We start from the raw sequence: 25,970 nt of genomic DNA on the forward strand, positions 1-25,970 counted from the left end.
GGTTTCCTGATTGTGTTTGCATGACCTGCTTTGTGTTGGCAGTTTCTGAACAGGCTGCACATATTTATAGTATTTTTTTAATTAGCTGTATTTAACTCCCTATCGCCCCCTCAGGGTTGTTCAGGTGCGCTAATCAGCACAGTCGGTGCCTATTTTTAGGAACTCTCCTCTGTCAACACAATTATTTTCCAAATTTGCCTCTTGGGACCTGACAATAGCTTCTGATGACTAAAGTCAACAGTTAACTCCTCGCGGGACAATTCCCAGAAATGATGACTTGAGTCAAGCCGAGAACAAACAACCGGCTTCTGCTTACAGTCAAAGTAAACAGCTCCACACTTTATGTGACATATCCCACTTTTCTAATTTGCATTTGAACACAACTTCATATTTACAGCTTCAAATGGACACAGAAGTCGTTTTTTTCCTAAACTCAATTACTGCCAGACAGATGCAGACAGCTGGAACCGTTTTCTGGACGCTCCTAAATCCTGCTCTCCCTTTACAAGTTGCCTCGGAAACGGAGCATCTGTTTCTAGAACAGTTAATCCAGGCGACGTCGGATTTCAGGAACGAGGTGCAATAAATATGTATGCAGACAGTTTCCAGTGAGGCCAAGTAAAGGGAGCAGAGGGTGGCATGTTCATTACCTGTGCTGACTGCGTAATATCAAGTCAAATCCAGAGAGCCTAGTGTTTTGCGTTCTAAGTTTAAAAAAAAAATAAAACTTCAATTCAATATTCAAAGGGAAGCTTTTAAAATATTTTTTATTCAAAATACAGCTGCAGGAAAGAAGAAATGGAAACAATTTAGCAATTTTAACCAAGAGGGGAGCATGAAGCAAGTGAGCCTTCCAGTCTGTGTGTGTGTAGTAGCTCCTTTGGGTTTTTTGTTGTAGAAAAACTTTAAGGCAAAGAGTATGTTAATGGAGGCGTATGCATCTCTTACTGATTAAAACAATCCCTGCTTTCATTAAATGAAAGGTTAAAAATGTTTTGGCCTCAGTGGCGTCGATCTGACTGTTTCGGGAACCTTTTTATTTTAACACAGGAAAAACCACAAGGTTTCGACAGCACACTTGCTGCGTTGCTCAGTCTGAATGCAACGTTCTGCATTGTGGTTGACTGCTTCCCACCATAACTGATGGCAGTTAAAGTAAACCACCGCCCGCAGATACATTATGGCCTCCATTAACAGCTGTAGGTGCGAGATGATGAGCGAATAAACCGCTTCAACTAAAAACAAAATGTTAAAAAAAAAAAAAAAAGTAATTTAATTCATTCAATTCAATCAATTTAATTCATTAAACTTTTTAAATAAAGAGTGAGAGTTGAAGTTCTGAAGTTTCACTTTGTTTTTCACACAAGCAGAAACCAGACAGCAGAGTGATAGTAAAATATGCTCTGGAGATGTTTATGAGCGAACATCATCTTTAGATTCATATCACCTTTTTTGAAATATGCAGTCAAAGTGCAAAAGTCTGCTGCTGGTAGGATTTTCCATTAACTCGTAACTCGTTTCTTACATGCTGGCCACATTTATCATCCACATCATACATCCAGGGAAATTTGTTGTTGTTGTTGTTGTTTTTTAAAAAACGAGCAAAGAAGTTGTTTTTTTCCCCATATATGTCAAATTGTATCAGACAACGCTGAGTCACTGCTACAACTCTTTAAAACTTGCACCAGGTTTGGCTTGATTGCCAATCTTTGTGATGATATGACACTGTTGTATCTGTTGAAGTGAGATACATGAATTACTATGTGCCGCTATGCCTCAGTCCCACAGATATGTACTGAACAGGGGGCACACAAAGGGTTTACAAACCACCTGACCTGAATATCTTTAGTATGGCGCGAAAAACCCACGCAAGCACTTTGGAGAAATGCAAAGCAGGGGAAACAAACCTTTCAGTACTTCAAAAGGCTGGCTTGAGGTTTCCTCAGACCTTGTTTCCCTTTTACACAAACTCTCAAGTTCTTCACCAGCAACAGAGTGCAGTCTTCATTCTGATTTTAAAAAACCCAAACGAAAAACAAATAGCACACATTGTTACAAATGTGAGTCAAATGTCTTTTTTTTTTCCCCAGTGCAAAAGTAGAGAGGAAGCGTCACAGGTCTGTTCGAGTCGCTGTTTCACACATCATTGTCATCACCCAAATGAATCACTTCCGTTTTCACAGATAAGTCAGTCAATTTTAATAACCATGGCTCGTTTATTTAAGCCTCACATTTCACAGTAGGACAATGAGGATGTTGTCTTGTCATTTGCACCACTACTGAGTTTTAATTGTGGCGATGTGTGAACATTGAAGGACTTTTGAAACACTGTGCTGTGAATGAGAATCTATTGTTTGAACTCTAAACACACTGATCTCACACCCACAGTGACACAAATCGCCGGGTCTCGAACACAACACTTCAACGTGACTGTCCGACTGAAAGGACCGAGGTAATATTCTCAGCATGTGCTCATGATCTACAGTGTGACACATTCGCACTCACAGTCTGATGATACGCACAAAGTGTTGAGTAATACTAGGAAAAGGCTGCTTTGCAGGGGTAGGTGTTGAAATAGTAGGGTTTACAAAGCAGAGCCATTTTCACAGCGGTGCAGTACAGATCCCCTAAGAATCCGGAGACCTGCTGCTTCACCTTAGGGTGCGTTGCTGCCTTCCAAACGGCGTGAATGTCTTCTATGTGTCCATGTGATGTCATCATCTTTGCGTAGATACATGGGTGATACGGCGCCTTGCCCTCTCCTGAGAAATAAGTGTGCTCCTGTGGTGACACACCCACGGTGTTGGCGCAGATGCCCATGAACACATCGTCTATGTAAATGGATGCGTTCAGCGTCAGCGTGGCGTGGTAGATTTTCTCCGCGACATCACTGGAGACAACATACGCAGCCCCAGCTGTGTAGTCTGGGTAGGTCACCCAGGGGTACATCTCATAGGAAACGTAGTATTTGCTCTCCTTGTCGCGGATGGGCGGCGCGCCTCTATGCACTCGACCGATCCAGAAGTCTTTAACACCTCTGCTACTCACGTCCTGCAGGTAGCTCACCAGGTTGGGCATGTGGACGAAGATGTCATCGTCAGCGGTCATGAGGAAGCGGGCGTGTGGGCAGCGGCTGTGCATCCAGTGGAACTGCATGATCAGCTTCAGGGTCAGGTTGTGGAAGGAGTCTAAAAAGTCTTGCTGGATCAAGTCGCCGTGGAGACGATTCTCCTGGATGAGCTGATCCTGAAAACCAACGCCACTCCTCTTGCTCCACAGAGGCTCCGTCTCCTTGGTCTGAACTGCTCCCAGAACGAACACCACCTTGACCGTCACCCCCAGGGTATTTTGGATGTAGGTCTCGTTCCCCCAGGTGGACCTGATGGCCGTTCGCCTTTCAATGTTCTCTGGCGACGTTTTGACAAAGAGGAGGAGGAGAACATCTTTCCCGACGCATTTATTGGGGTGGTCCATAAGGTACTGGAAGTTGCTGAACATTCTGGCTTGCTTTCGGGGGATGGTGAGGCTCTTGTTGATGTAGGTGAACCGGTTGACCAGGTAGCGATAGGAATAGGATTTGACGTGGCTGACGACGCTGTTGTCCAGCTGCTGCCAGCAGACCATCACCACAGAGAGCACAAGGCAGGTGGTCATCACCTGCACCAACTGGCATTTTCGAACACGGCGGAAATTCAGAAACATCCTGGAATGGGATCAACTAGTGGCTGCGGTCTCTGTCTGAGAGGAGGCGGCAGCGGAGCAGGTGTTGGTGCGTTCAGGGGGGGTAAGGTAATGGAGGTCGACAGTGTTGTTTGATTGCCTCAGAGCATCACTTGCTTGGTATTCCATCCTAGGCTCTCCAACATTCAGCAGGAGGCAGAGGCAGTGGTGAGACTCAGTGGGGGCTGCTGGGAAGTGTGATCCATCGGGGTGGGGGTGGGGGGAGAAAGCCACTCAGTCACTCAGCAGCAGAAGACTCATTATTCGCCCACTTAATTTTTGGTTCTGCAAAGAGAGAGAGCGCATTTATAGTTTAATAAATATAAATTAATAATAATTTATATTATATATAAATTAAATATAAATTAAACTAAATATAGTTTAATTTAGAAAAAAAATCTGTGTAAGGTGATTATAGGCAACTAGAACCACATTTAAAAACAACAACTAGATGTGAAAAATCATTTTAGTTAACTAAAATAAAAGTCCACTCTGGAAACTAACTGAAAATAAACTGAATTCAAAACTAAAATTTTAAATGAAATAAAAACTAATCAGAAAATGCAAAACTGTAATAAGGCTGCTTCCGTGCATTTCGACAGGAGGAAACGGAAACATTCAAAAGGCATAACGTCCTTCTTGGCGGCAAAGCATGGCAGATGCATCTCTCGTGTCAAATTCAAATTTCGCAAACATACTTTTTGCCCGCCATCACCCCGTGAACCCCACATGTACAAGTCCCAGAGTCGCACCATTAGCTGAAGAGCAGACTGTTTGTGGTCGATGGGAGATGGTGGTGTTGGTGGGGAATCTGGGGGTCATGGTGTGAGCGAAAAGAATGCAAAAGCCAACGCAGCAAATGTTGCAATGCAAGCTTGTCCATAATGGAGGGGTTTACTGTGCAGACCCAGTGAAATCGCTGAGAGTCATGGAAAACACTGATACAATGGACGGTGTCAGAATAGCTCAGCAGCACAATACAGAGTAACTCACTTCCGTCAAGGCCTAGGCTAAAAGCGGGGGGGGAGGGGTGCTGGGTGGGGCTGCTGTTAGGTCGCAATGAGCGCAGGGCATGCGACTCCCAGTGCGCCCCGAGAGCTTTTTAAACATCACTGGGTGGCCTGTGCCTAATGGGGTCAGTGGCTCCGAATGGCTTTCGTTTCTCTCTGCCCAATAATGAAAAACGCTTCACAGAAACGCTTAACACTTCATCTAGTTTATTACTTTGCTGCCTGCGTGATGCGCTCCTTTTATTATTAATATTTTTCGCAGATATTTTATAAGAGGGAATGCATTCATGTCTTCATTACAAGCCTGCCAAAGGGAGGGTTCTTAACGGTGCGTGACATGTTAGCATGAATTTACAGGGTTTGTTTACCCGAATCACAATAGAACTAAAAACATGCTTCAGCCTTAATAACTGGGAGAGACATTATTGGGTATTTATTCTAAAGGTTTGAGATATCTGTTTATGGAGGGAGTTGCGCCTCCCTATAGAGGGGATGACGTGCAACAATGCACAGCTAACAAAGGCAATGTTCTAACACGAGCTTTGAAGGCAGTGCCACAAACAAAAATCATTTCCATTTAGCGCTATCTGTATGTGCTGAGGTCAGAGCTTGTAGCTCTTTTTAGATGCGTGTGGAAATGAGGAACTATATGCAACGTTTACAGAAGGATAATATATCCTTCACATGCACAGAGTAAAGAAGAACATGTTGCATTTCTCATAAACGATGAACCAGTTAATCTGTTACACATTTATAGATAATCTTCAGGACTCCTGTGTTAGTTGAAACTGTGCACTTTTCTCTACACGGATGATTCTGCTACAGGATACAGTAGACAGACAGCAGCCTTAAGCCAGTTTCTCAACCTAATCTATCCCCCTTGTATGAATAGTCTTGTAGCACAAAAGCAAAATGAGAAGGAGATGGGGGCCAACTGTGACCTGAATGATTATTCTAGCACTTACCGGCAAAAGAAAGTTTCACCGTATGAATCCAGCGACAGCCTCCTCTCCTATACTGAACTTCCTTCTTGACTGCACGGTGCGTCTCTGCTGTCTGACGTTGACCCCTCCTTCAGATGACAAGAGGCAAAAGACTCAACAGAGGTTGGCATCAGTCTTCTGTGAAGTAGTCAAACCACCTGTGGGAGGATTCGAGTGAGAATGTGTGTAGTCATTTTTTTCCTGTTTTTCCTGTTCCCTCTCTTGGTCTGTGTGTGCAGTGCAGACTTCTGATTGTTTCGGAATGAACCATCTCTGCTCTTGCGCCCTCCCTTTTTTTGCACTGCAGTCAGTTTTCGGTAGGTTGGTAGTGCAGGAAGGACAATAAGAGTAAGCCTGCTCCGACAAACATTACTTTCAAGTTCACAAGCAAACTCCCTGCACACGTCACGCACACACACCTTTGGATTTTCTGAACCTGTAGGAACCAATCGGTATCTGAAGATAAATGCACTATAAACACACTGCATCCTGTATACTAGCCAACGGACACATCATTGGTCCCTTTGTCTAACACCAGGAAAGGACTACCTTCAAAAGAGTGTTAATGCAAAATGTGGAGGCAATCAGTGACAGGCAACATAATCAACGTACTGACAGCTCTGACTATAAAAAGCCCACACTTTATCCATTCAGTGTTCACACCAAAGCCTCAGTATCACAACCCTTTTTATTTATTTAGCTTTATAATGAAATGTAGCAGCCTCCACTCCATTAAAACAGGAAATATGAAACCCTAAAGCGGCGTGCCCTGAATTTCACCTGAGAGCCGGTGCGTTGGATGTCTAAAAATATACAAAATGACCTCATTAGACAGAAATGTTTGTCAGGAGGTTACAGAAATGAAAGACTACACTATGATGCATCAGGTTCTGCACAGCATATGACTAACTGTATTGGGAAAGTGTGAGGAAAAAGTTGTGCTCGGGGTTGGCTTCCCACTCGCACACTCACAGTAATGCTCACATGCTTATTAGATCAGCAGGCACACAAAAGGATCTCAGATCACTGGGACAGTTTTTAATTATGGGAAAGCCATAAAACCAGTTACAGGCGTCATTAATTTACTTTATTAACATTTAACACTAGGTGGTTTGGCACCAAAACAAATAATCTAGTTTTTCACTCCACTCATTTATTCGCATGATGATTTTTGGCCCCATCCTCTCATTGTTTCTTTGCATAGGACTTGTTCCTGGTTAACATCCTGCATTGAATCGGGAGCAGAAACTGGCCACGATCAGGTGCTTCTCTTTAAGTAATGCACGTCTCTGTCTAGAATCCTGCAGAGAGCACCTGCTCAAGACCGCTTTATGGTAAAATTATGTTCTTTCCACTGACGGATTATGGACCCAACAGCGCTCACTGAAATCTTCAGTAGTTTATAAATTCTTCTGTAACCAGTGACATCAATATGTTTAGCAACAATAAAGTGTCGCAAAAGCTCATTGGTTTTCCCCGTCACAAGATGTTTTTTTGTGTAACACCTTGGTAATGAGCCATCTAGCACTTAAAAACCAACTGATACTGAAAGTAATAAATTCCTAAATTGGATTAGATCACAGGTGTCGGACTCCAGGCCTCGAGGGCCGGTGTCCTGCAGGTTTTAGATGTGTCCTTGATCCAACGCAGCTGATTTAAATGGCTAAATGACCTCCTCAACATGTCCTGAAGTTCTCCAGAGGCTGGTACTGAACTAATCATTTGATTCAGGTGTGTTGACCCAGGGTGAGATCTAAAACCTGCAGGACACCAGCCCTCGAGGCCTGAAGTTTGAGACCCCTGGATTAGATCTTCAACTGGAACACTAGTGACACCAACAGCACCCTCTGTGATGCCTCCAGCTACCAAGTTGATACTGCAGCCCCTCCTCTCAGCAGTAGCTTGAATAGTTAATATTCACAACACTAAACAAAGAAAGCTCCCATTTCAACAACACTGCAGTACTGAACATTTACGGTGCTTGTTTTCGGCACCTCTATGCTCCAACATGTGGCGGTGCGCGGTGGGCATACCTTCTGCTATCCCAGTGCCTGTGTGAAGGATATTACTCTGACCGCTCTGCAGCTGTTGGAAACCCACCACAAAGCCTCAGCAACAGTTGTTCATGTCAGTACTACTGGCTTAAACCATCGTCAGAGATCCTCAAACAAGACTTACACCTCGTGTGCAGTCTGCTGGATACCGGAAAGCAATAAATCAGCTCCGGGTTACTGACCCGCCTGTACTGTTTTGATGACGTAAAAGTCAGCCGCCAGCGTGAAGGCATGTTTCTGCATGTTTAGCTCAACAGCTATTAGAAAAATAAAGACATTCCATTTGTCAATACGAGCATTCTTCAACTGCCTTGAAACACTTGTTGACCAATCAACAATCGGAAGTCGCTTACGTCATCCACTTCCAGCAATTTGCAGTCTCGATCTTGGAGAACTGCACTGGAGCACATCTCAGCTGGGTGAAAACCCTGCTCTGCCCTCTGTCTGACTGAAAAGTGTACGTGGATGGACGCATTTGCTGGACCATAAATTGTGCTCGAGTCTATCAGGTCAGCTGATGCTGTTACCAGTTTTAAATGATTGCTGAAAGCTTGTTTTCAGAGGTTAGCTTTCCTCCCAGGGATTTCCTCCATAATTTTAACCCTTTAAATACCAGTTAACTCACATAATTTGTATGATTTATATAGGGATAAAAGCATAAAATCCACATTTTTTTCTAAATAATACATGCAAACTGATTTATTTTCTAACCATGATGGAGGTTAGATGCGTAGCAATAATTAAAAGGTATCAATGAGTTTTATGCATCTTTGTTTTTTTGTGCAGTGACAGAAAAAAAAAAAAAAACTCCCTCTCAGCTTGTTCGTGGCCAAAAATGGCCACCCCCTGTTTATGTTTACAAAATACTATAAAATTAATATATATTAAAACATTTTCCTACTTTCGTTGACTTGATTTTTTAAATTAGCATCGCTTCTAGTCATAAAAACCAAAATACAATTCAAATTCAGATATTATACCCTTTGAATACCAGTCAGATTATGTATTATTGCTACGCTTTTGGTGGAAAATAGTAATAAAGTTCACATTTTTTAGCATATGAATGGTGAAACCTAATTTTTTTTTATCATCATTGCAGGTCAGTAACAGTAACAATGATTTATTTTTACTTTATTTATTTATCTTTTCTTTGGGGGTTTGGGGGTTTGGGGGGGTGAATGGACAAAAAGAAAATCACACATGGTGTGTTAGTGGCCAGAAAGGCAATTTAATGACCAAATAACCACTGAAATGACCAATAAAATGATCAAAATTTATATTCCAGTGTGAGCTTCTGTGTGCATCCTCATTAGCAGCAAGATGTACTAACCACATTAGAGTGGTTTTTGTAGGCACACTTTCTACACCTGGTGCAAGGGGCTGCTGTTCCAGTCCTGGAGGTGCGCCTTTCGCACCTTCTTCTCATTTCGTTGGTGGGATGTGCGTCACACTCTGGTTCATACTACTGTATCTTGAGATCAATGGCAGAAGTGGCTGAGAATCAGGGACAAGGGTGTCTTGCAGTTGTTGAGGTCACCAGCATGTGTCCCTGATTCTCAGGATCACTCTTCATTTGTAGGTTGTAGAGGACTCCTCCACTTCAGTGAAGTTGTTTCCGGCGGGACAAAGGCATCGTATCCCAAGACATCCAGGAAATTGGAGAAAAGAGCCATCAGCCATCAGTTAGTTTTCTTTCTACAACTCGAGGTGCCAGCATCCTCTCTAAGTTATCCAAGCAATATTTGTGCCTATTGTAGTCCAGGATTGCTTCTTGCTTTCACGCATCCTTTATTCTCCATCACTGACTGCTGGTTCCTTGTGTGTTGCTGTCAAAATGCACATTCCTCCGTTGCTTTGGCATGTGGGATATTGCTGTGGTAGTTTTGGTGAAGCCAAAGACAGACAACAAAATCGTCCTCTGTTGCAACTGGAGGAGCTGGGGAGGAAGCTCTGGGTTGTTTCCCCTGTGCCAGTTTTCATCTGAGGGGCTCCTCTGCCAAGGTGCCCGAAGGAAAGACGTCGTCCTCGGAGCTCCTCCGTCAGTTGGAGTCTGAACCCCTTTCCTTTTTTTACTTCCTGAGAACTTCCAGTGTTGTCATTCAACATGCTATGTATTGCTTTATTCTGGTGTAGGTTTTATCTCTACTTCATCCATAATCCTCCAGTCCTCACACCTTGGCCTCCCGTGCAGGTTTGTAAGGGTGCACAGCAGCTAAAAGATCTCCTTTGTTATAAAAAGGTCAAAAGTAGATCTCAGGCTGCTAATGCAGGAAACTGCATACAGGGTGACTCCTGGTTTGATACCAGTGGGTTCTGGATTGTAGAGCAGTCTCTCTTCAGTGGTGGGACCCACATGGTTTTCCTTTCATGAGGGATCCACTCAGTCACCGGCTCCTCGGTCTCAGAAAATGCTCCTATGTTCTTTTCCATCAGCTGCTCGACCTCCACCTCCATGCCCTCCAACCCCAATCCTCCCCCAAAGAAGAGGATTCAGGCACTGGCTAGTACTCATCATCAGTGGTGATGCAGTCAGCCTCTTTGGAGATTGTCCCCTCATCTTCTGGAGAGTAAGTTTCTTCCTCTTGGGCAGATGTCTTTTCTTCAAGGACAGAGGACTGCTTGGTGTCCTTGCTCTCTGACCAGATCATATAGGCAGTGCTTGAAGCAGTGATGACCTTCTTGCCATATAGCCAGAATAAATGATCTGGAAGCCGTTAGGCTTACTTACAACAACGTCTGCATCTGCATAAACTCCAGGACACGTTTACAAACAGTGTTTGTTGTTGTTTGCGCTGCAGCTGCAGTTTTGAACTCTGCAAAATGTCCTGTGATTGGGTTTTTTTATTTTTGTTTTTGTTTCTAGAGTTAATAGTTTGGGTATGGTATCTTTTTATGAAAAATACAAGAGTAAAAGTTCTTTTAACATGTGCTTCAAAGCTGAGTTTGTCTGGGAACCTCAAAGCTCAATAGCCTGCATCCACAGAAATTCACTGCAGCCGATATGATGTTTGATGCGTCATTATTTATTCCAGTCTATCTTGCAAATACATGTTTGTGCTGCAATGTCATGCACAAACACAACCTATTAGCCAAAAGATCAAACCTATGTCAAAATTGTTTCATTATTTTGGTCCATTGGAGTGTGGTAAGCCATCAAAGGCCGCTACTAGAAACTCAGAATATTACATGAAATCGCTTGCTTGGCCAAAAATGGGTAAATGATGTAATTTGTTAAAAAACATTAAAAACTACAATTTTCATGTGTTGAGTTTAGAATGAAAGAAATTTTACCTAAATCGCATGATATAGTACTATCAATAACAAGGAATCAAAAAAGGTGGTTATAATGGGTTTCAATTGGCCAAAAATGGCCACGATAGAGTCAAGAGGAACAATTTAGTGTATAGTGAATATTATTGACATTATTAAGGAGCTGATGTTGAAAATTAAAAAATCTGAAAAAAATACACACCTTTGGGAAGTTTCATTCCATTTGCATTAACAGAACAAATGATTTTTACAGTTATATGGCTTAAGTATTAAACTTCCACTTTGTGCTTTCCTCATTTTAAGACATAATGACTAACTTTTAAAGAGACTCAGTCGATTACTAAGATTACTAATGTATAAATAAAACACTTTTTGAACAATGGAAAATGCAACAGAAAGCTAATTATTTACAAATCCCTCAAATCTTATTTAACTGGAAACAGCACAAAAGACAGACAAATGGATTTGCTAAATATGGGACGAATAAAATGTTTCTTGTCTCGTTTTGTTTTATGAACAATCTCATTTTCAAATATCAACAGACAAGTGTCTACTCTAAACGCAGGGGTCCCTCAGGAGCTGAAACTGACAACGATTCAGATGAGCGGAAGGAAATCTTCAAACACTTTGTGACGTTACATTTAAACTGTTGAAATAGTCACCACCTTTTGACAAGTCAAAATGTGGAGGTAACGGTTGTTGTTTCAAAACAAAGTGCCACGGCTGCTGTACTTGTGAAATCGCACTTCAGAATCACTTTTAGCAACAAGGAAGGAAATTATTTCTGTGGCGAGTATAGGGACGCTGAAAAGATGGTGCAGAAAACTGCGTCTGATCAGATGGAGAAAAAAATATGTGGGAGAGTGTATTGGTATAAAATGAAAAGTCTGGCACACAGATATACTGTAAGAATGTCGTGGATTACACCCGTGTGCACTAAACAGGATGTTGTTTTATCACAAGATGGCAGATCAATTTGTTTTGCCAACTCAACTAAACAAGCCGTTTTGTAGATGGTATAACTAACGTGGCAGTTTATCTTAAAACAACAACTGTAATCTGCACATTTTATATTCTCAAAATGATCACCAATATTTTTCTTTCTAAGTCTGTAAACCCCTGCCCTCTTTTATCAGAGACAAGACAGAAAGTGCACTCATATCTGAAAAGTAATCTACAAGAGAGGCTCTCAAACAATAGATATATGTATATTTTATGTAAGTTTCTGCAGTTCCTCTATGTCCCACTTGAAGCTAGCATAAAAACGAGTCAGCCCCCATAGATCTCATATGAAAAAAGGAAACGTTACAGTATTTAAAAGCATTATTACAACCTACAACCAAGAGGAAGCAACAACTTCAATGCTGAGGCTTAAAATGCAGCCACTGTGACACTTGTACACTGAACAAAGCAATGCCATGCATTTCTGTTCCCTTCCCCAAACAATGATGATAAAAGCCCAACCATGATCGCAAGATAATTCCTAAAAAGGAACACACTTCAACACTCAACGGGAAAGCAGGATGCTTTGCAAAACATATAAGAAAACAATTCCCACTAACGATGGAAGCAACAAATTTGCTTCACTGCTTGACCGAGTCACACTCATAATTAACACCGATTTAAACCGGCTACAAACGGACACTCTAAACGGTTCAAAGCATCCGAAACACTTGACTTTGTCTTTCCTGTTTTGTCTCTAAGTGTTTTTATGAATCTATGGGAAACACTTTGCTATCTCTTTATTGTGAAAAGATAACTGACACGGAACCAAAGTTTTATCGTTTCTCGCTCGCGCGCGCGCTCGCTCTTAAATGTAAAACTACTTCTCTTCAAGTAGCAACAGAAGACGATGAGCTAGCTTAATGGCGATTACTTCATTAACCACTAAAATTAATTTAACCAAAGAAATTCTCAATATCTTGAAACTGAAATAAAGCATTAAATTCGTGTAATGTAAGTGGCTGTTCGTACCTTATAGTACGGTCAGAACTCCCCCAGCCGCTGCCGACTACTCCACGATCCTCACCGTTTAATTGGTCGCACGGTAGCTGGAAGGAACCAAACGCCCTCTCGGAGCGAGGGGGGGCTAATTTGCATAGAAGCACACAGTCTGTTAAAAACCCGTCTGTTAAAAGTCTGTTTCTTGTCTATGCCTTGTTGAAACGGGTCATTCATTGTGAAACAGAGTTTATCAATGCCATAGATATCTAATCTTATAAACCAAAGGACTCACATCACCCCACAAGAAAAGTAGTGACACCTGTAGCGACCAGGCATAAAAATCACCCAGCAATAATAACAATAGTAATAATGATTCCATAGCGACAACTGCTTTAGTTTAGTTAGCGTCAGATCCATCAGGGTTGCCAGGTCTCATGTTTCTGCCATGTGACGGGCTGAAGAAAACTAACAAAGCAAGTGTGAGAGGCCTCAAAACATAACTTTTGTAAATAATAATAGCAAGTCCACACCACTTTCCCCTCCACTGAACACTACTAAGTTTGAACGTCAGGCGCAGATTATTATCCATGATCTATCAACTCTGATTCTATCAGTATAAACGCTCAACTGAATAACAAATTCTAATGACAGTTAAAAGTGGTGTCTTTAGGGCATGACAAGTAACCATGTTGATTTGTCTATCTAAAAGATGGATCAGTTTTAAGTGACATTCATGCCACTTAAAACCCCCAACGTAAACTGGATGTAGTTAATCTAGTTTCTAGTTTCATGGCAATCTGACTGTAAGATATTATCTGTGAGACTCAAAATGTTTAACAGGAACTGAAGTTTTGTTTGTCGCTTACAGCTATTTCTAAGAATCTTTCCTTTATTTTTTAGTTTTCGTGTATATGGGGCTTAAATCATACCAGCTTTCATGTCTCATTGACTCGCTACCTAGAAAAAGATCAGGTTACAATCATTCATCTGCGGGAACAGAATAAAGTGAATGTGAGTTTACAAGGAGTGGACTGAGGCCAGTGTTGGTGTTTTCTGTGTTATCAGCTTTGACATGACTTCAAATATCTGTCACATTATTTAACCCAAAGTCCAGGAGTGTGTCTGTAAACATATTATGACACATGAACGTACAAATATGTGACGCTAAAAATGGATCACTGTGTTTCTTGGACTTTTCTATTGGTCTGAGTGCTGTCAGACAAATCTTTCAACTCTTTAACTCTGGAAAGCTGAAGAAAAAGAAGTAACCCTACTGAGCTGTTTGTGCCACGTCTCAGACATCCTCATAGAACAAGATGACTGAGTTTCCGAAGTTGGCGAGGGTGGTCTCTATGCAGCTACCCTCGGGAAAACCCAGAAACCACATCTTTATAGATATATACTGAGGCGTCAAAACTCGTCATCAAGGGTACGGGGGTCGTCTTTATGTGTAAAAGTATACTGTCAAAAAGAATATGCTAGCTCTAGTCAATAACGACCACTGATCACTCTCAAGTGGTTAACAGGCCTTGTTAATTTAAAACACGTGGTATATTTAAGCTTCAATGTACGCTGTTCAGCCCGTGTGTATTAGAGAAAAACCAAAAAATTCAAACTTGTGTGACCAGTTGTTGCTTTTCAAGAATGTATTTTCCAGCCTGAAAAAAAGAACAGTTTGAAGAAATCAGTAAAAGTTCACCATGACATCCACACGCATTATAGTGGCAAATAACCTCACCACAAACGTCACAGGCGAGAGATCGCACGGCTCTGCCTTCGCCTATACCACATACATTGTTTCCTTTACTATAACTTCTTAAGCACCACGCCCCCAGGTACGGGGGCGAAAGGGAGATCGCATTGGTGCTTAACAAGAAATATTGAAGCAATGGAATATTGCTTCACCTTCGCAAGAGCTGACTTTTCAGTCCTATGAAACAAAGTGAAGTGAGAGTTGGCGCTTTGTTCATAGAAATACCAATGCATCTCAATAAATAAATTTTCATATATTTCCTTTGTTCGGAACATGTTATATAATAAATAAATGTTATATAATACTTTTGTCTTCATTTCGGCTTATGACTATTCTACAAAAGGAGTATTAGGAAGAATTAAGATTAAGAAAACACATTAAGATACATTAAGATACACATTAAGAAAACAAATAGAATTGATTTAGAGAATAAAGTCAAAAGGAGGTAACGGTTGTTGTTTCAAGACAAAGTGCCACGGCTGCTATACTCTCAGAGTTTGTGAAATCGTATTTCAGAATCACTTTTAGTAACAAGGAAGGAAATGATTTCTGTGGTGATAAGTATAGGGATGCTGAAAAGATGGGGCAGAAAGCTGCGTCTGATCAGATGGAAAAAGCATATAAACCTGGGAGAGTGTATTTGTATAAAATGAAAAGGCTTTATTCTCAAAACGATCAACAAAAGTCTTCTTTCTAAATGTGGCCCTAACACTCTGTCAGACTGTTCTCAGAGAGCTGTGCTGAAGCATATTCACAGGATATTGAAAGGAAGGGAAAACCGTGTTAGGAAAAGGGAAAATCACAGCCCCGAGAGGAATCTCAGGAACCTGAGAGCACTTCACAAGGAGTGGACTGAGGCCAGTGTTGGTGTTTGGAGAACCACCATGCGCAGACGTTGCTACAACTGTCACTTTACTAATATGAGCACGCACTTGAAGCAGAGACATCAGAAGTGTTTTACCTGATGTAAGAAAAATAAAAGAAGTGTTTGCCCAGTGGTCAAAAGGAAATCCAGGTCTTAAAGTCTGGAGTCATATTAAGTCCAGTCTGTGGGGATTTTAGGTGCCGTGTGATCAACTGGTGCTGGTCACAATTGGTCTGTTGTGTTTTATCGAGTCCAAAGTCAACGCCATTTCAGAGCACTTCATAGGAAATAAACGAATAAATTTTTTATGGAGATTTCCTTTTACAGCAGGACTTTGCACTGGCCCACAGTGCCAAACATGGCAACCATGTTCTTACCTTTCCAGTGGTCATAACCAGCCAACTCCCATGAGCTCCAGCCAAGTACTGAGTGCATGAATTAACATGTTTTGTTATGTTTGACATTTCTATATGGAAATTGGTTTTAATTGGTCTTAGGAAACAATATTTTGAGGTACTGGATATCTGATTTCCATGCGCCACAACACTGGTCTAGAAAACAATATTTTTGTTTGCTACAGAAAACTTCAGATCTTAATCTAGTTTCCTAACATGAAAATAGATTTAAGCTTGCTCACAAAAAACAAAAACCCTTCCTCATGTTTGCCGTCACTTTTTTGAAGACCACACTTGTTTCTTAAATGCTGTAACGCATTGCCGTTTCTCTCCAGTCATCCTAGCTGTCAAATGCTTGGAACACCATCAGTAAAAAACAAATACAAAACCAGACAAAAAACTGTTTTCAGGTTTAAGGGCAGTGAGTGACATTTGTTCACACACAGGTGAAAGAATGCTTATTGACCACACACATTCATTCAATTAGTACCAGAGAAATGACTCGGACACAGGAAATCAACAAGCAAAAGATCAAAGACGTTGATATTATCAAAATAGATTTTATTCTAGACCTTGAGATCTGAGTGATATTACAACAGTCTGATCAGGAGGCTGCAGACTGCAGCCATGTGAGTGAGAGAGAAAGAGAGTACAAGGGAAAAGACGAAAAAACCCCAACAAATCTTAAAATCAGTATTTACACGTTGTGTTATAATACATCGACAATTAAATCCAGATTTTTCTTTTTGTTGTTCCTTTTGAGTATACAGCTACAAATAAATCAAAATTACAAAAGTTTTGATCAGTACAAAACCTTCAAGGGCTCTCCAACTTAGCAAAGATAGAATTAGTACTTTTGGAAGGAACAAAAATTAAAAAATAAAATCGCGAACACACTTGAATGCAGCGTAAAAAGCTTATCGTCTAAAAACAAACCATTATAAAATACCATTCCACCGTCATAGACATCATTTGAAATAGTGTCCTTGTGATTCACTCCAAGTACTGCTGACTGTATTAAAGCAAACTTCAGCATAGTTCAGCTTCAGTATTTTATAAAAAAAAAAAAAAAAAAAAAAAAAAAAAGACAAGTAACATGCTGAACAAAACCTCTGAATTATCCAGCGACGTGTGTGCACATATCTAGCCGAGGGTGTTGTTATGGCTACGAGATGAGAGCGGGAATGCCATGAAGTTAGTTTATCTCAACGTTGAAGTGTCCTACGAGTCAGACAAGACACCGCTGACCTTACTTTTCCTACTGAACGCGTTCTAAATCATTTGAGCCGTCCTCAGGGACTTCTTAAATCAGATGTGCCTGAGACAGTTTCTCCATTTGCACCTAAAGTGCAGGTTAAAAAAAAAAAAATAATCCAAAAAATCTACCATTTTGTCTTTTTCTTTTAAATTTAGTTCTAACTGTTTAATGGTATTTTATAAATAAAAACCATTCCTCATGGTCACAACTGTCAGTGATGCACAAGAACATCACGTACTGTATTTCATGAATCTTGAAAAGGTTACTTTAAAATCCACCCATAACGTAGGAGTGGCATACACACACAAAAAAAACCCTGTAGTAGCATAGATATATATTCATAAATGTATTTATATATATTATATGCAGATACCATGTTACAACAAGTCCTATGCTGAGAGTCTGCATTTTAACAACAGAGACTTGCCTCAAAAACGAGCCGGACGAGACACTGCTAACCTTATTTTTCCTACTGAACGCGTTCTAAGTCATTTGAGCTAACAACACGTTACGAGTCCTATGCTGAGTCTGGTTTTTAAAAGCAGACTTGACTCAAAATGCCAACTCTGAACACTGCACACAAAAGCACCGTCTATCCGTGCATAGGCCTGAACACAGCCTGTCTCCAGAGTGTGTGTGCGTGTGTGTGTGTGTGTGTGTGTGTGTGAGAGAGAGTGAGTGAATGCTGGTCAACTACTACCTGACAACAGCAGGAAACAACACTCCAGATTATCTTGGTCTAATTGTTTCCGGTATCGAGAAGCAATTAGACCAACAAAGCTGCATTATGAAAAACAATGGACAGCAACAAGCCATTAACTGAGAAAACAAGTGCAATTAGGACTATTAATTGTACAAATCCGATGAAGTAATGGGCTGGTTTTCCCGTCTCTGTCACCAAGTGATATCTGCACCGACAGATCAAGGACGAGGCGAGTTTCAAAGACGTGAACCTGAAGCTGACCGCTCTTCAACAGCACTGCTGTCATCAGTGTTAAAAGCTACACAGATCATTTTTCAGCCAGGAGATTTTGAATTCTTCAGGGCACCAACACAACCTGATGAACTGTGATTACCTGAAAACCATTTCTGAGGATAAAGGTTGCAAACAAAGGACAGTTCAACCTTTGATTAACTGCTTCATATTTAGTTTTTTTGTTTGTTTTTTTTAAATGGCAAAAAAAATGGAACGAACCTACTGGATAAAAATAGAGTTGACAAAACTATACACCTGCATTTTTGAACCTCAAAGACTGCAGTAAATGAATTTATCTCCAAATGAACGACTCTGAACATCCACTTTTTAAAAGACAAACATCTTTTTTCTTTAAAAACAAAAAAACATCCCATCTCCTCTCTCTTCTCTCCCATCTCACATGTAATTTACAGAGACCAATAAAGTCCAAACTCAACACAACAATGTCCACAGGACACTAAATGCTGACATATGCAATATGCACACACCAGAGAACAAAAGTCTTTACAAGTCGGATACAAAGGACAAAAAGAGCGAAATCAAGAGGAATCCTGGTGTTTTGGTTTGCTTGTGGTGACACATTTATACTGTGTGATAACAAAGAAATGTTTAACTCCTGCAGGTCTGAGGAGCAAAGACTGATGTCCATGCAGACCTGGCATATCTGATGCATTTGCATATAAACTGTTTGTTGTGGTCCTTGGGTCTATGTCTGATGGAGGGCGTGCTCCAGTTGGCTGTAACAGCGGGCCATGGCATCTGTGGGACTACAGCAGTGTGGCGGACAGGCAGGGACAGTCATTTTGGCTATGTACACATTCGTAGTCGGTCCATGGCTCCCCCCGATGAGTGTCATTTTCTCAGGTCTAGTACGCATACCTGTCAAACAGGAAAGCATATGTGGTTAGACAAAACGTCACCCAGTTTCAGTTTCTGCCGTAGTCAGAAGCTGTGTGAACGCTTCAAGGTGTACAAATATTTTCCAATCAGCACCCAAAAAGAGCAGAGGGCCATACTTCCCCTGTGGCATGTTTAAACAACTGTGTTGTCCCCTCCCCCCCCCCAAAAAAAAGGCAAGGTTCAAATCCCAACAACCCAAGAAAAACAAGGGAAAATTAAAAAAAAAAAACCCAAGGGAAACTAAAAAACCTTGGTCCCCCTTTGGTAAAAAAAAAAAAACCAACAAAAAAAAAAAACGCAAAAAGAACAGCCCCCTAAAAAAAAAAAAGAAAAAACTCAACATGCACATTTCACTTGAAAATTAAGATGTGAAAATGTGAACAAATCAACTTGTTAGAGATATTCTTCTCCTGTTGAAACCCCCCCAAAAGAAATAAATAAGTCTTCTCATCAGATATTGATGCTTCTTTCCTGTGTGACAGAAAATAGGAGACAGATGTTTGTTTGTTTTTTAAGTTAATTCCCAATAAAACTGTTCTATCACTAACTACATTGCTGTCTGTATTACTGCTGAAGTCCTAAATGATCACCTTTAAAGTGTTTTTGTGCTAATAACATCATGTACAGTCAGACAGGCATGGAGAACAGCACTGACTGGGAGGCTTTGAACAGATCACATAGTTCAATTCAACATATGAGACTTTAAAAACGCACAAGCATCTACTTAAAATCTATTGAATGTATCATCTGTCATATTATTATGTACAATTCCACTGTACTTTGTTCATCTCCCTTAAATAAACAGGCAGTTTGCCAATCTGTTATTTACTCATTTTGACATACTGTAAATATTAAATATTGTGCTTAAAACATGAGTAGAAAGTGATATTTTTGACTGTAAAAACCACAAGCTTGTTTAACTAATCATTTTCATAACTTGAAATGCAAATAGAAATTGTACATTTTTTTAAAAATATGCACAAGTTTTGCAAACAACAAAGTTATATGGTACTATTTACCTAAAATGCAGCCAAGGCTCAGACTTTTTTTTATATAACCATTTCAAACTATTTACAGAACAATCAGGTGTTCTGCATCAAAGAAGAAGACAAATTATTTATGCAACTCCAAAAAATAGTTTGTGTCCACTATGACACAGATGAGAACAGCACAGGGATAAACCTGCAGGTCTGACAGCAGGCGTGTCACTCAGTGTTTACACTGCAATCTGCCTTTGGTGGCTTTTTTGCAGCAACTGTGACGTTCACTAGTAGAACTGACACACAAAACAAAACAACGACTACACCACACACTAACTACACAAGACAACACACTAACTTGAGACTCCAAACACGGCAAACGTCACAAACCTCTCACATAGCAAAACTCTCGCTCTCTCTCTTTCGCTCACTCTCTCTCTCTCACTGCTAAAACTTCCCCCTCTTCCCAAACAACCAAATGCCACATGTTGCCATATCATTTTTTGAGTGTTTTTTCTTTTTTCACTCACAATCAAAGCGTGTTTGCTAGCGCTCTCCTTAGAAAACGCTGTTTTTACCGTTTCTTCCCGGAGTAAACGACAGTTTTATTCAGAAAACCCCCCCAAAAAAACCATCGGTTTTACGTGGCCTATCAACACAATTTAAAACCTGGTACATAGTTTGAAATCTGCACGTTCGACCCAAGTTGAAATGGAGACTCTGGGCCTGTCGACCCCAGAGGGTTAATCAGAAAGCCTAAGTTGGCTAGTTATGTATCGGGCTAATGTTTAAAGCTTTCACTTGAGTAAATTAACTCATATTACTGCTATGTAATGTTAGCTAAGTTCACAGCATATTCCATAATAGCGCTGCCATACTGCATCACACTCAGTGCATTTCAATCATTGCTCCAGCGAGTTTGACAGCAAAATAATAATCATAATTTAAAAAAAAAAAAAAAAAAAGCGTGTGTAACGTATGCATACTGGAAAATTATTTACTAGCACTCACCTATCATGCGACTGGAAAGCGCAAACTCCGCCATTTGTTCCATCAAACACTCATTAAAACAGCAGCCTACAGGTATGTTAGCGCACTCATGCCCGACTGTTCGAGGGAGGGGCGGGGCCACATGTTGAAAGAGACGGAGGCGCAAGGGAGCCCAGACCACGAAATTTTGCTTTTACATTTTGCGACTCATTTTATTTCTCTATCTGATAAGAAAACTATTCAACCAGATAGTTATTTGTGGTGAATGAAATACAGTTACACTTTCAAGCACCACATCTAAAATTCAAGCACTTTTCAAACCTTGAAAAGACAACATTAAAATTCAAGCATTTTCAAGGATTTCAAGCACCCATATGAACCCTGTGTGATACTGTGGAAACTGAACGCACTGCAGTGTGAAGAAGACTAGTGGGCATTTCAGCATAATAAACATATAGTTTAGCGCACCAACAGTCCAACTTAAGACCCTTTCTGTTTGACTCTTTCTCATATGTACAGTAAGCTTATTTTAACTTGCACCACTTTTTCCTTTGTCTTTATGATAATCAGTGTATGTACGCAAACAGACCAATGGCAGGAACTCGTTCCACGTGACGCTACTCAGCCAGTCATATCCTTAATTCAGAGCATGTGTGAAAGACAGGATGTATAATTCTGAAGAAGTAGGTTGCAGAAAAGGAGGGTTGAAGCTGAGATGGCTTATATCTGAAATCTATAGATTTCAGGCCATTTTCTAAAACATATAGAATCAACATTTCAAACAAACAAGTTCCTCAGTTTAGAAACCTCCACAGCACTCTACATCAGTCTTCTTCACACACAGCAAAATCATCTCTGCAGCAAAATGTCAGTTGCCCTTTACAAAAAAAGTCCACAAATGAGCACACGATCAACCAAAGTGATAAAAATCAGCAGCATTGCATAGCCTGTTTCAACAATGCACAAAATGCCTTTCACACTTCAAAAGCATTGCTTCACTTAACCTAACCGCTTTTGTTTGTCACAGTTTAAATCTGTTTGTGGTGACAGATCAACACAAATTTTAGGTAGCGTATGGAAATTGTGTTTCGTAGGAAATATGGCAACTTGTTTCAGCTTAAAAATAAAGTTTGAGAGTCACAGGACGAGCCGCTAAGCAGTTTGTGTCATTGTTCTACTGTTTTGGCTGATAACGGTGTAGCATCCCTGACTGAATGATGGTCTCTTATACTGATGCTTCACAGAGGTTTGATTGGAAAAGTTTTTATTGAAATATTCAGTGAAGACACCGTAAGAGCTAGGAGCAAAACAAAACCAACAATATAACTACCATAACATCAAAATATCAAGGAAATAAATTTCTCCTGCTCACATATAGCATACAAATCAAATTTACATCACTTAATTCACTATATCACCTCACTAACTTACAACTACACATAAACTCTATTAAACGACATTGTGATTGCACATAACTTATTCCATTAAAGGAAACATTAACAAACCTTGTGCCACTGTCAGCCAGGTACAAACTGGCACAGGAAATGTACATATGTACATAGGGCTGCTCAATTAATCGAATTTTAATCTCAATTGCGATCTGGGCTTTCAACGATCATTAAAAATGACTGAGCCGATTATTAGCCCCTCCCTCATGCTTTACTCTCGCGCTGCTCCGTGTGGCAAATCGAGCGCACCTCTCTGCATTTCGAATACGCGTAACAACAATTAAGAGGACCCGAGGGAAGCTCGGAAAGCTAAGCAGAAGTTATTTGGAGAAGAGAGTGACTGTCGTTGGTTGAAAAGAGAGGTAAAAAAAAACTTCAGTGGTGTGGAAACATTATGGGTTGGTGGAGTCAGACGTGGATCAAGTAGACACAGTGTGTAAACTTTGCTACAGTGTCTCTGCACCACAGAGCAACACTGCAAAGTTCACTAAACATAGATGTTTACATTTTTCATTTATTTTTTATATTGCAAACATTTGCACTCTTGTCAGTATTTGCACACTATTTTATATTATTTTTTGACAATCTTTAAAGTCATTATTCAACACATTGTTATTGTTAAATAAATATCGTCAAATAATCGAGATCTCAATTTCAGTGAAAATAATCGTGATTATCATTTTTGCCATAATCGAGCAGCCCTACTTTAAGGCACACTATTTATCATATCCTAAAACAAACGTTACTAACAAGCCCTTTAACGGTTTTGCGCCAGTTTCCTGTTGCAAAATAAAAGCATGGATTTCAAAATAAAACCGAACTACCTTTCAAACTGCAAAATAGAAAAGGAACATTTTTAAGTCTTTCTCAGGAGTGGTCCAAGATAGGTACATATAGAGGACACATACTCTATATAGGAAGGTCCAGTCCGGGATGTTATGTTATAAACATACTATACAGTACCTTGCTAGAGCAATGTAACTTTGTGCCACAATGAGCAATAGAATGCATAAGTTGAGCATTTCAACTTGAGGGGTACTTTGAAATAATACAAAAATACAAACCGTTCAAATTTCCTTTCCCTTTTTTTGGCTTTGTGCCCCAAAAAACAGGAAACATATCTACACTGTTCCTCATTTTCTCCTACTGCTTAGCACGTAGCTGCTTACTAGTCGAATGTTTCCATTCCTACTGCTGTGTCAGTTTGCAAGAGACAAATACTTCATAATGCAGAGGCATAATGTTTGAAAAGCACGAGACCTACAAGAACAACATTTTCGGTGTGCCTGGGGAAAGGTACACTACTAACAGTGCTCTGCTTCATACACAACAGAGCTTTTAGCTCACATAAAAGCCAGCACTCTAAGGCCAATTAACAATTCTGCTATCAATATCAGCCTATAATCCAATTAAATAATTCAGCAGTAGATGTACTCCAGCCTTTTCAATCCCCTCATAAGAAAGTCTATATGCAACTCTGCGCTTCCTTGTAACCTCTTATGGGACTTCTGCAGTTTCATTCAAATGCAGATAAAAACCTTTTAGAGTTCGGTTAAGAAGCATCTGTAAACAGACAGACGGCTATTTGATGCCATGATGACCATAAATCTTGCCCTGATCGAGCATTTTAAATGAAGCCTTCAGATTGAAGTGCTTTATTCATGGCTGCCGAAAGTGCTAACAAATCCAACAAATATGAAGAAAGTTCTGAATTCACCATTTATGAGAGGCTGTTAGCTGACAGCTCATAGAATAATCAGCTCAGGTCATGGCTACAGTCAAACAGTCAATTTTGCTTAGGAAAGTTTCTAAGCGAGAGAAATGACCAAATACTTCTGCTACTGTAATACTAGCAGCAGATGTACTTGTAGTAGACCCCCAGCCCATTCTATCAGAACAGCTTGGTAAGACCTATATTAAATGGGGCTGACACATTTCTATGGTCAGGAAGGTGGTGTGAAAGTTGTAGACACAGGCTAGAGCACATGTGGGTGGATACTACTGGGAGTGATGAAGCTCTCAGGCAGCAAAACTCACCGATCCATCAGATGCGCTGGCTCCTACTTTGTCCCCTGTTGCATTCCAGCACACTTCAAAGATCCCACCTGTCCCTCGGTAGCTGTGGACTAAAGCACCCGTCTGGAGAGACACGCACAGATTCATCAATAACAGGCAACATCTTTAGAATATTGTGGTTCAGCATGTATTATCAGATCAGCTTTTAATTGGAAGGTAGCATCACAGACCTGAGTGTTCCAGATATGGACACACTTGTCAAAGGAGCCGCTGGCCAGGTGCCTGCCATCTGGGCTGAAGGCCACGCTGTAGACGGGCTCCTGGTGGCGGGTCAGAGTGTGGATGCACACGCCCCGCTCCACGTCCCACAGGCGCACTGTTGAGTCAAACGACGCACTGCAGAGAGAGGGGAACGAGAGAGGATGCAAAGGGTCATGTGTCAAGAACCATGTGCCAGATATAAAATACACTGCGTCAGTGGCATTACTGCTACTTAAAACGGAAACTGAAACCCACCCCTAAATAAATCTAAAAATCTAGTCCAGAGAGTAATTGATGGGAAGCAAACATGGCAGAGCTGCATTATCCCAGACGCAGAAATGAAGATGAATTTTTTTAGGCTGCTCGATGTTACCAATAACAAACCAATAACTCATTCTAAGCTTCAATTATTTACAATGATTCTTTATTCAGTTAAACATGCAGTTAATGAACTCTGAATTCAGAGAAAATACAAGGAAGTAATAATGCTGGCTAATGCACAGCCAACTCTTATTTGCATTGTGTAGTGAACCATGTCCAAATCCTGAGCACATCCAAATGAAAGCAAACATTTTTCTCTGGACTGTTCTTTCAAAGGGATACATCAGATCTCAGACAAACAAACAAGCATTTAACTCTCATGCCATAGTTACGTTTAACTGAAAAACTCCCAAAATGTTAGTATTAAAAAGGCCATTTACTATAAACAATCTGTTTATATCTGTGACTGTTTTCTAAAGGTGTTCCACCAACAACAATTTACATACCATTAACATTCCCTTATAAATAGAAATCCCCTTTGACACATGACATAGAGAGAAAAAAAGATGAAAAACTAGGAACACGTTTCATTCGATTCTTACCTGGCCAGCATGAGGCTGGCGTTGGGATTGTTGGTCCCAGGGCCTGTGGGGCTCCACTTGATGGTGTAGATTTCTTTACTGTGGGCCTGGAGGTCATGGACACACAAATCCTGCTTCATACTCCAGATCTATATGAGAGAAAATCAAGGCAACATTTAAAAGCTATTAATTTAACTTGTAATGTACGCTTGGGATTAGGGCTGCTCGATTATGGCAAAAATGATAATCACGATTATTTTCACTGAAATTGAGATCTCGATTATTTGACGATATTTATTTAACCC

The 25,970-nt window shown here is 40.5% G+C and overlaps 2 protein-coding genes across 4 annotated transcripts in view; both read right to left on the reverse strand.

Annotated features, from left to right (window-relative positions):
* Nucleotides 1-2,196: 2,196 nt before the first annotated feature.
* Nucleotides 2,197-13,125, reverse strand: b3gnt5b (UDP-GlcNAc:betaGal beta-1,3-N-acetylglucosaminyltransferase 5b). Of its 2 annotated transcripts, none has more exons than XM_005752480.1 (3): nt 13,012-13,125; nt 5,696-5,802; nt 2,197-4,005 (listed from the first exon to the last, which is right to left on the reverse strand). In XM_005752480.1, the coding sequence occupies exon 3, from the start codon at nt 3,700-3,702 to the stop codon at nt 2,539-2,541; it is 1,164 nt and encodes a 387-aa protein (XP_005752537.1). In that variant the 5' UTR covers nt 3,703-4,005; nt 5,696-5,802; nt 13,012-13,125; the 3' UTR covers nt 2,197-2,538. The 2 variants fall into 2 exon arrangements, with proteins under 2 accessions (XP_005752537.1, XP_013771238.1); XM_013915784.1 differs by having other exon boundaries at nt 5,696-5,871.
* A 4,267-nt stretch (nt 13,126-17,392) lies between these two features.
* tbl1xr1b (TBL1X/Y related 1b) overlaps nt 17,393-25,970 on the reverse strand; it is a 28,702-nt gene continuing 20,124 nt past the window's right edge. For both annotated transcript variants that reach the window (XM_005752482.2, XM_005752481.2), the window contains exons 13-16: nt 25,687-25,814; nt 24,793-24,958; nt 24,584-24,685; nt 17,393-19,107 (exon numbers count right to left, since the gene is read on the reverse strand). In XM_005752482.2, coding sequence (XP_005752539.1) covers nt 19,081-19,107; nt 24,584-24,685; nt 24,793-24,958; nt 25,687-25,814 — 423 coding nt within the window. In that variant the 3' untranslated portion in view covers nt 17,393-19,080. The remainder of the gene's footprint in view (nt 19,108-24,583; nt 24,686-24,792; nt 24,959-25,686; nt 25,815-25,970) is intronic.

Source organism: Pundamilia nyererei, unplaced genomic scaffold, assembly GCF_000239375.1.
Source record: "Pundamilia nyererei isolate P.nyererei 1_Seehausen unplaced genomic scaffold, PunNye1.0 scaffold00362, whole genome shotgun sequence".
In the NCBI taxonomy this organism is placed as follows: domain Eukaryota; kingdom Metazoa; phylum Chordata; class Actinopteri; order Cichliformes; family Cichlidae; genus Pundamilia; species Pundamilia nyererei.

Bases quoted from the DNA above. Each gene is read 5' to 3' on its own strand.
- b3gnt5b (XM_005752480.1), bottom strand. From the start codon at position 3,702: ATGTTTCTGAATTTCCGCCGTGTTCGAAAATGCCAGTTGGTGCAGGTG.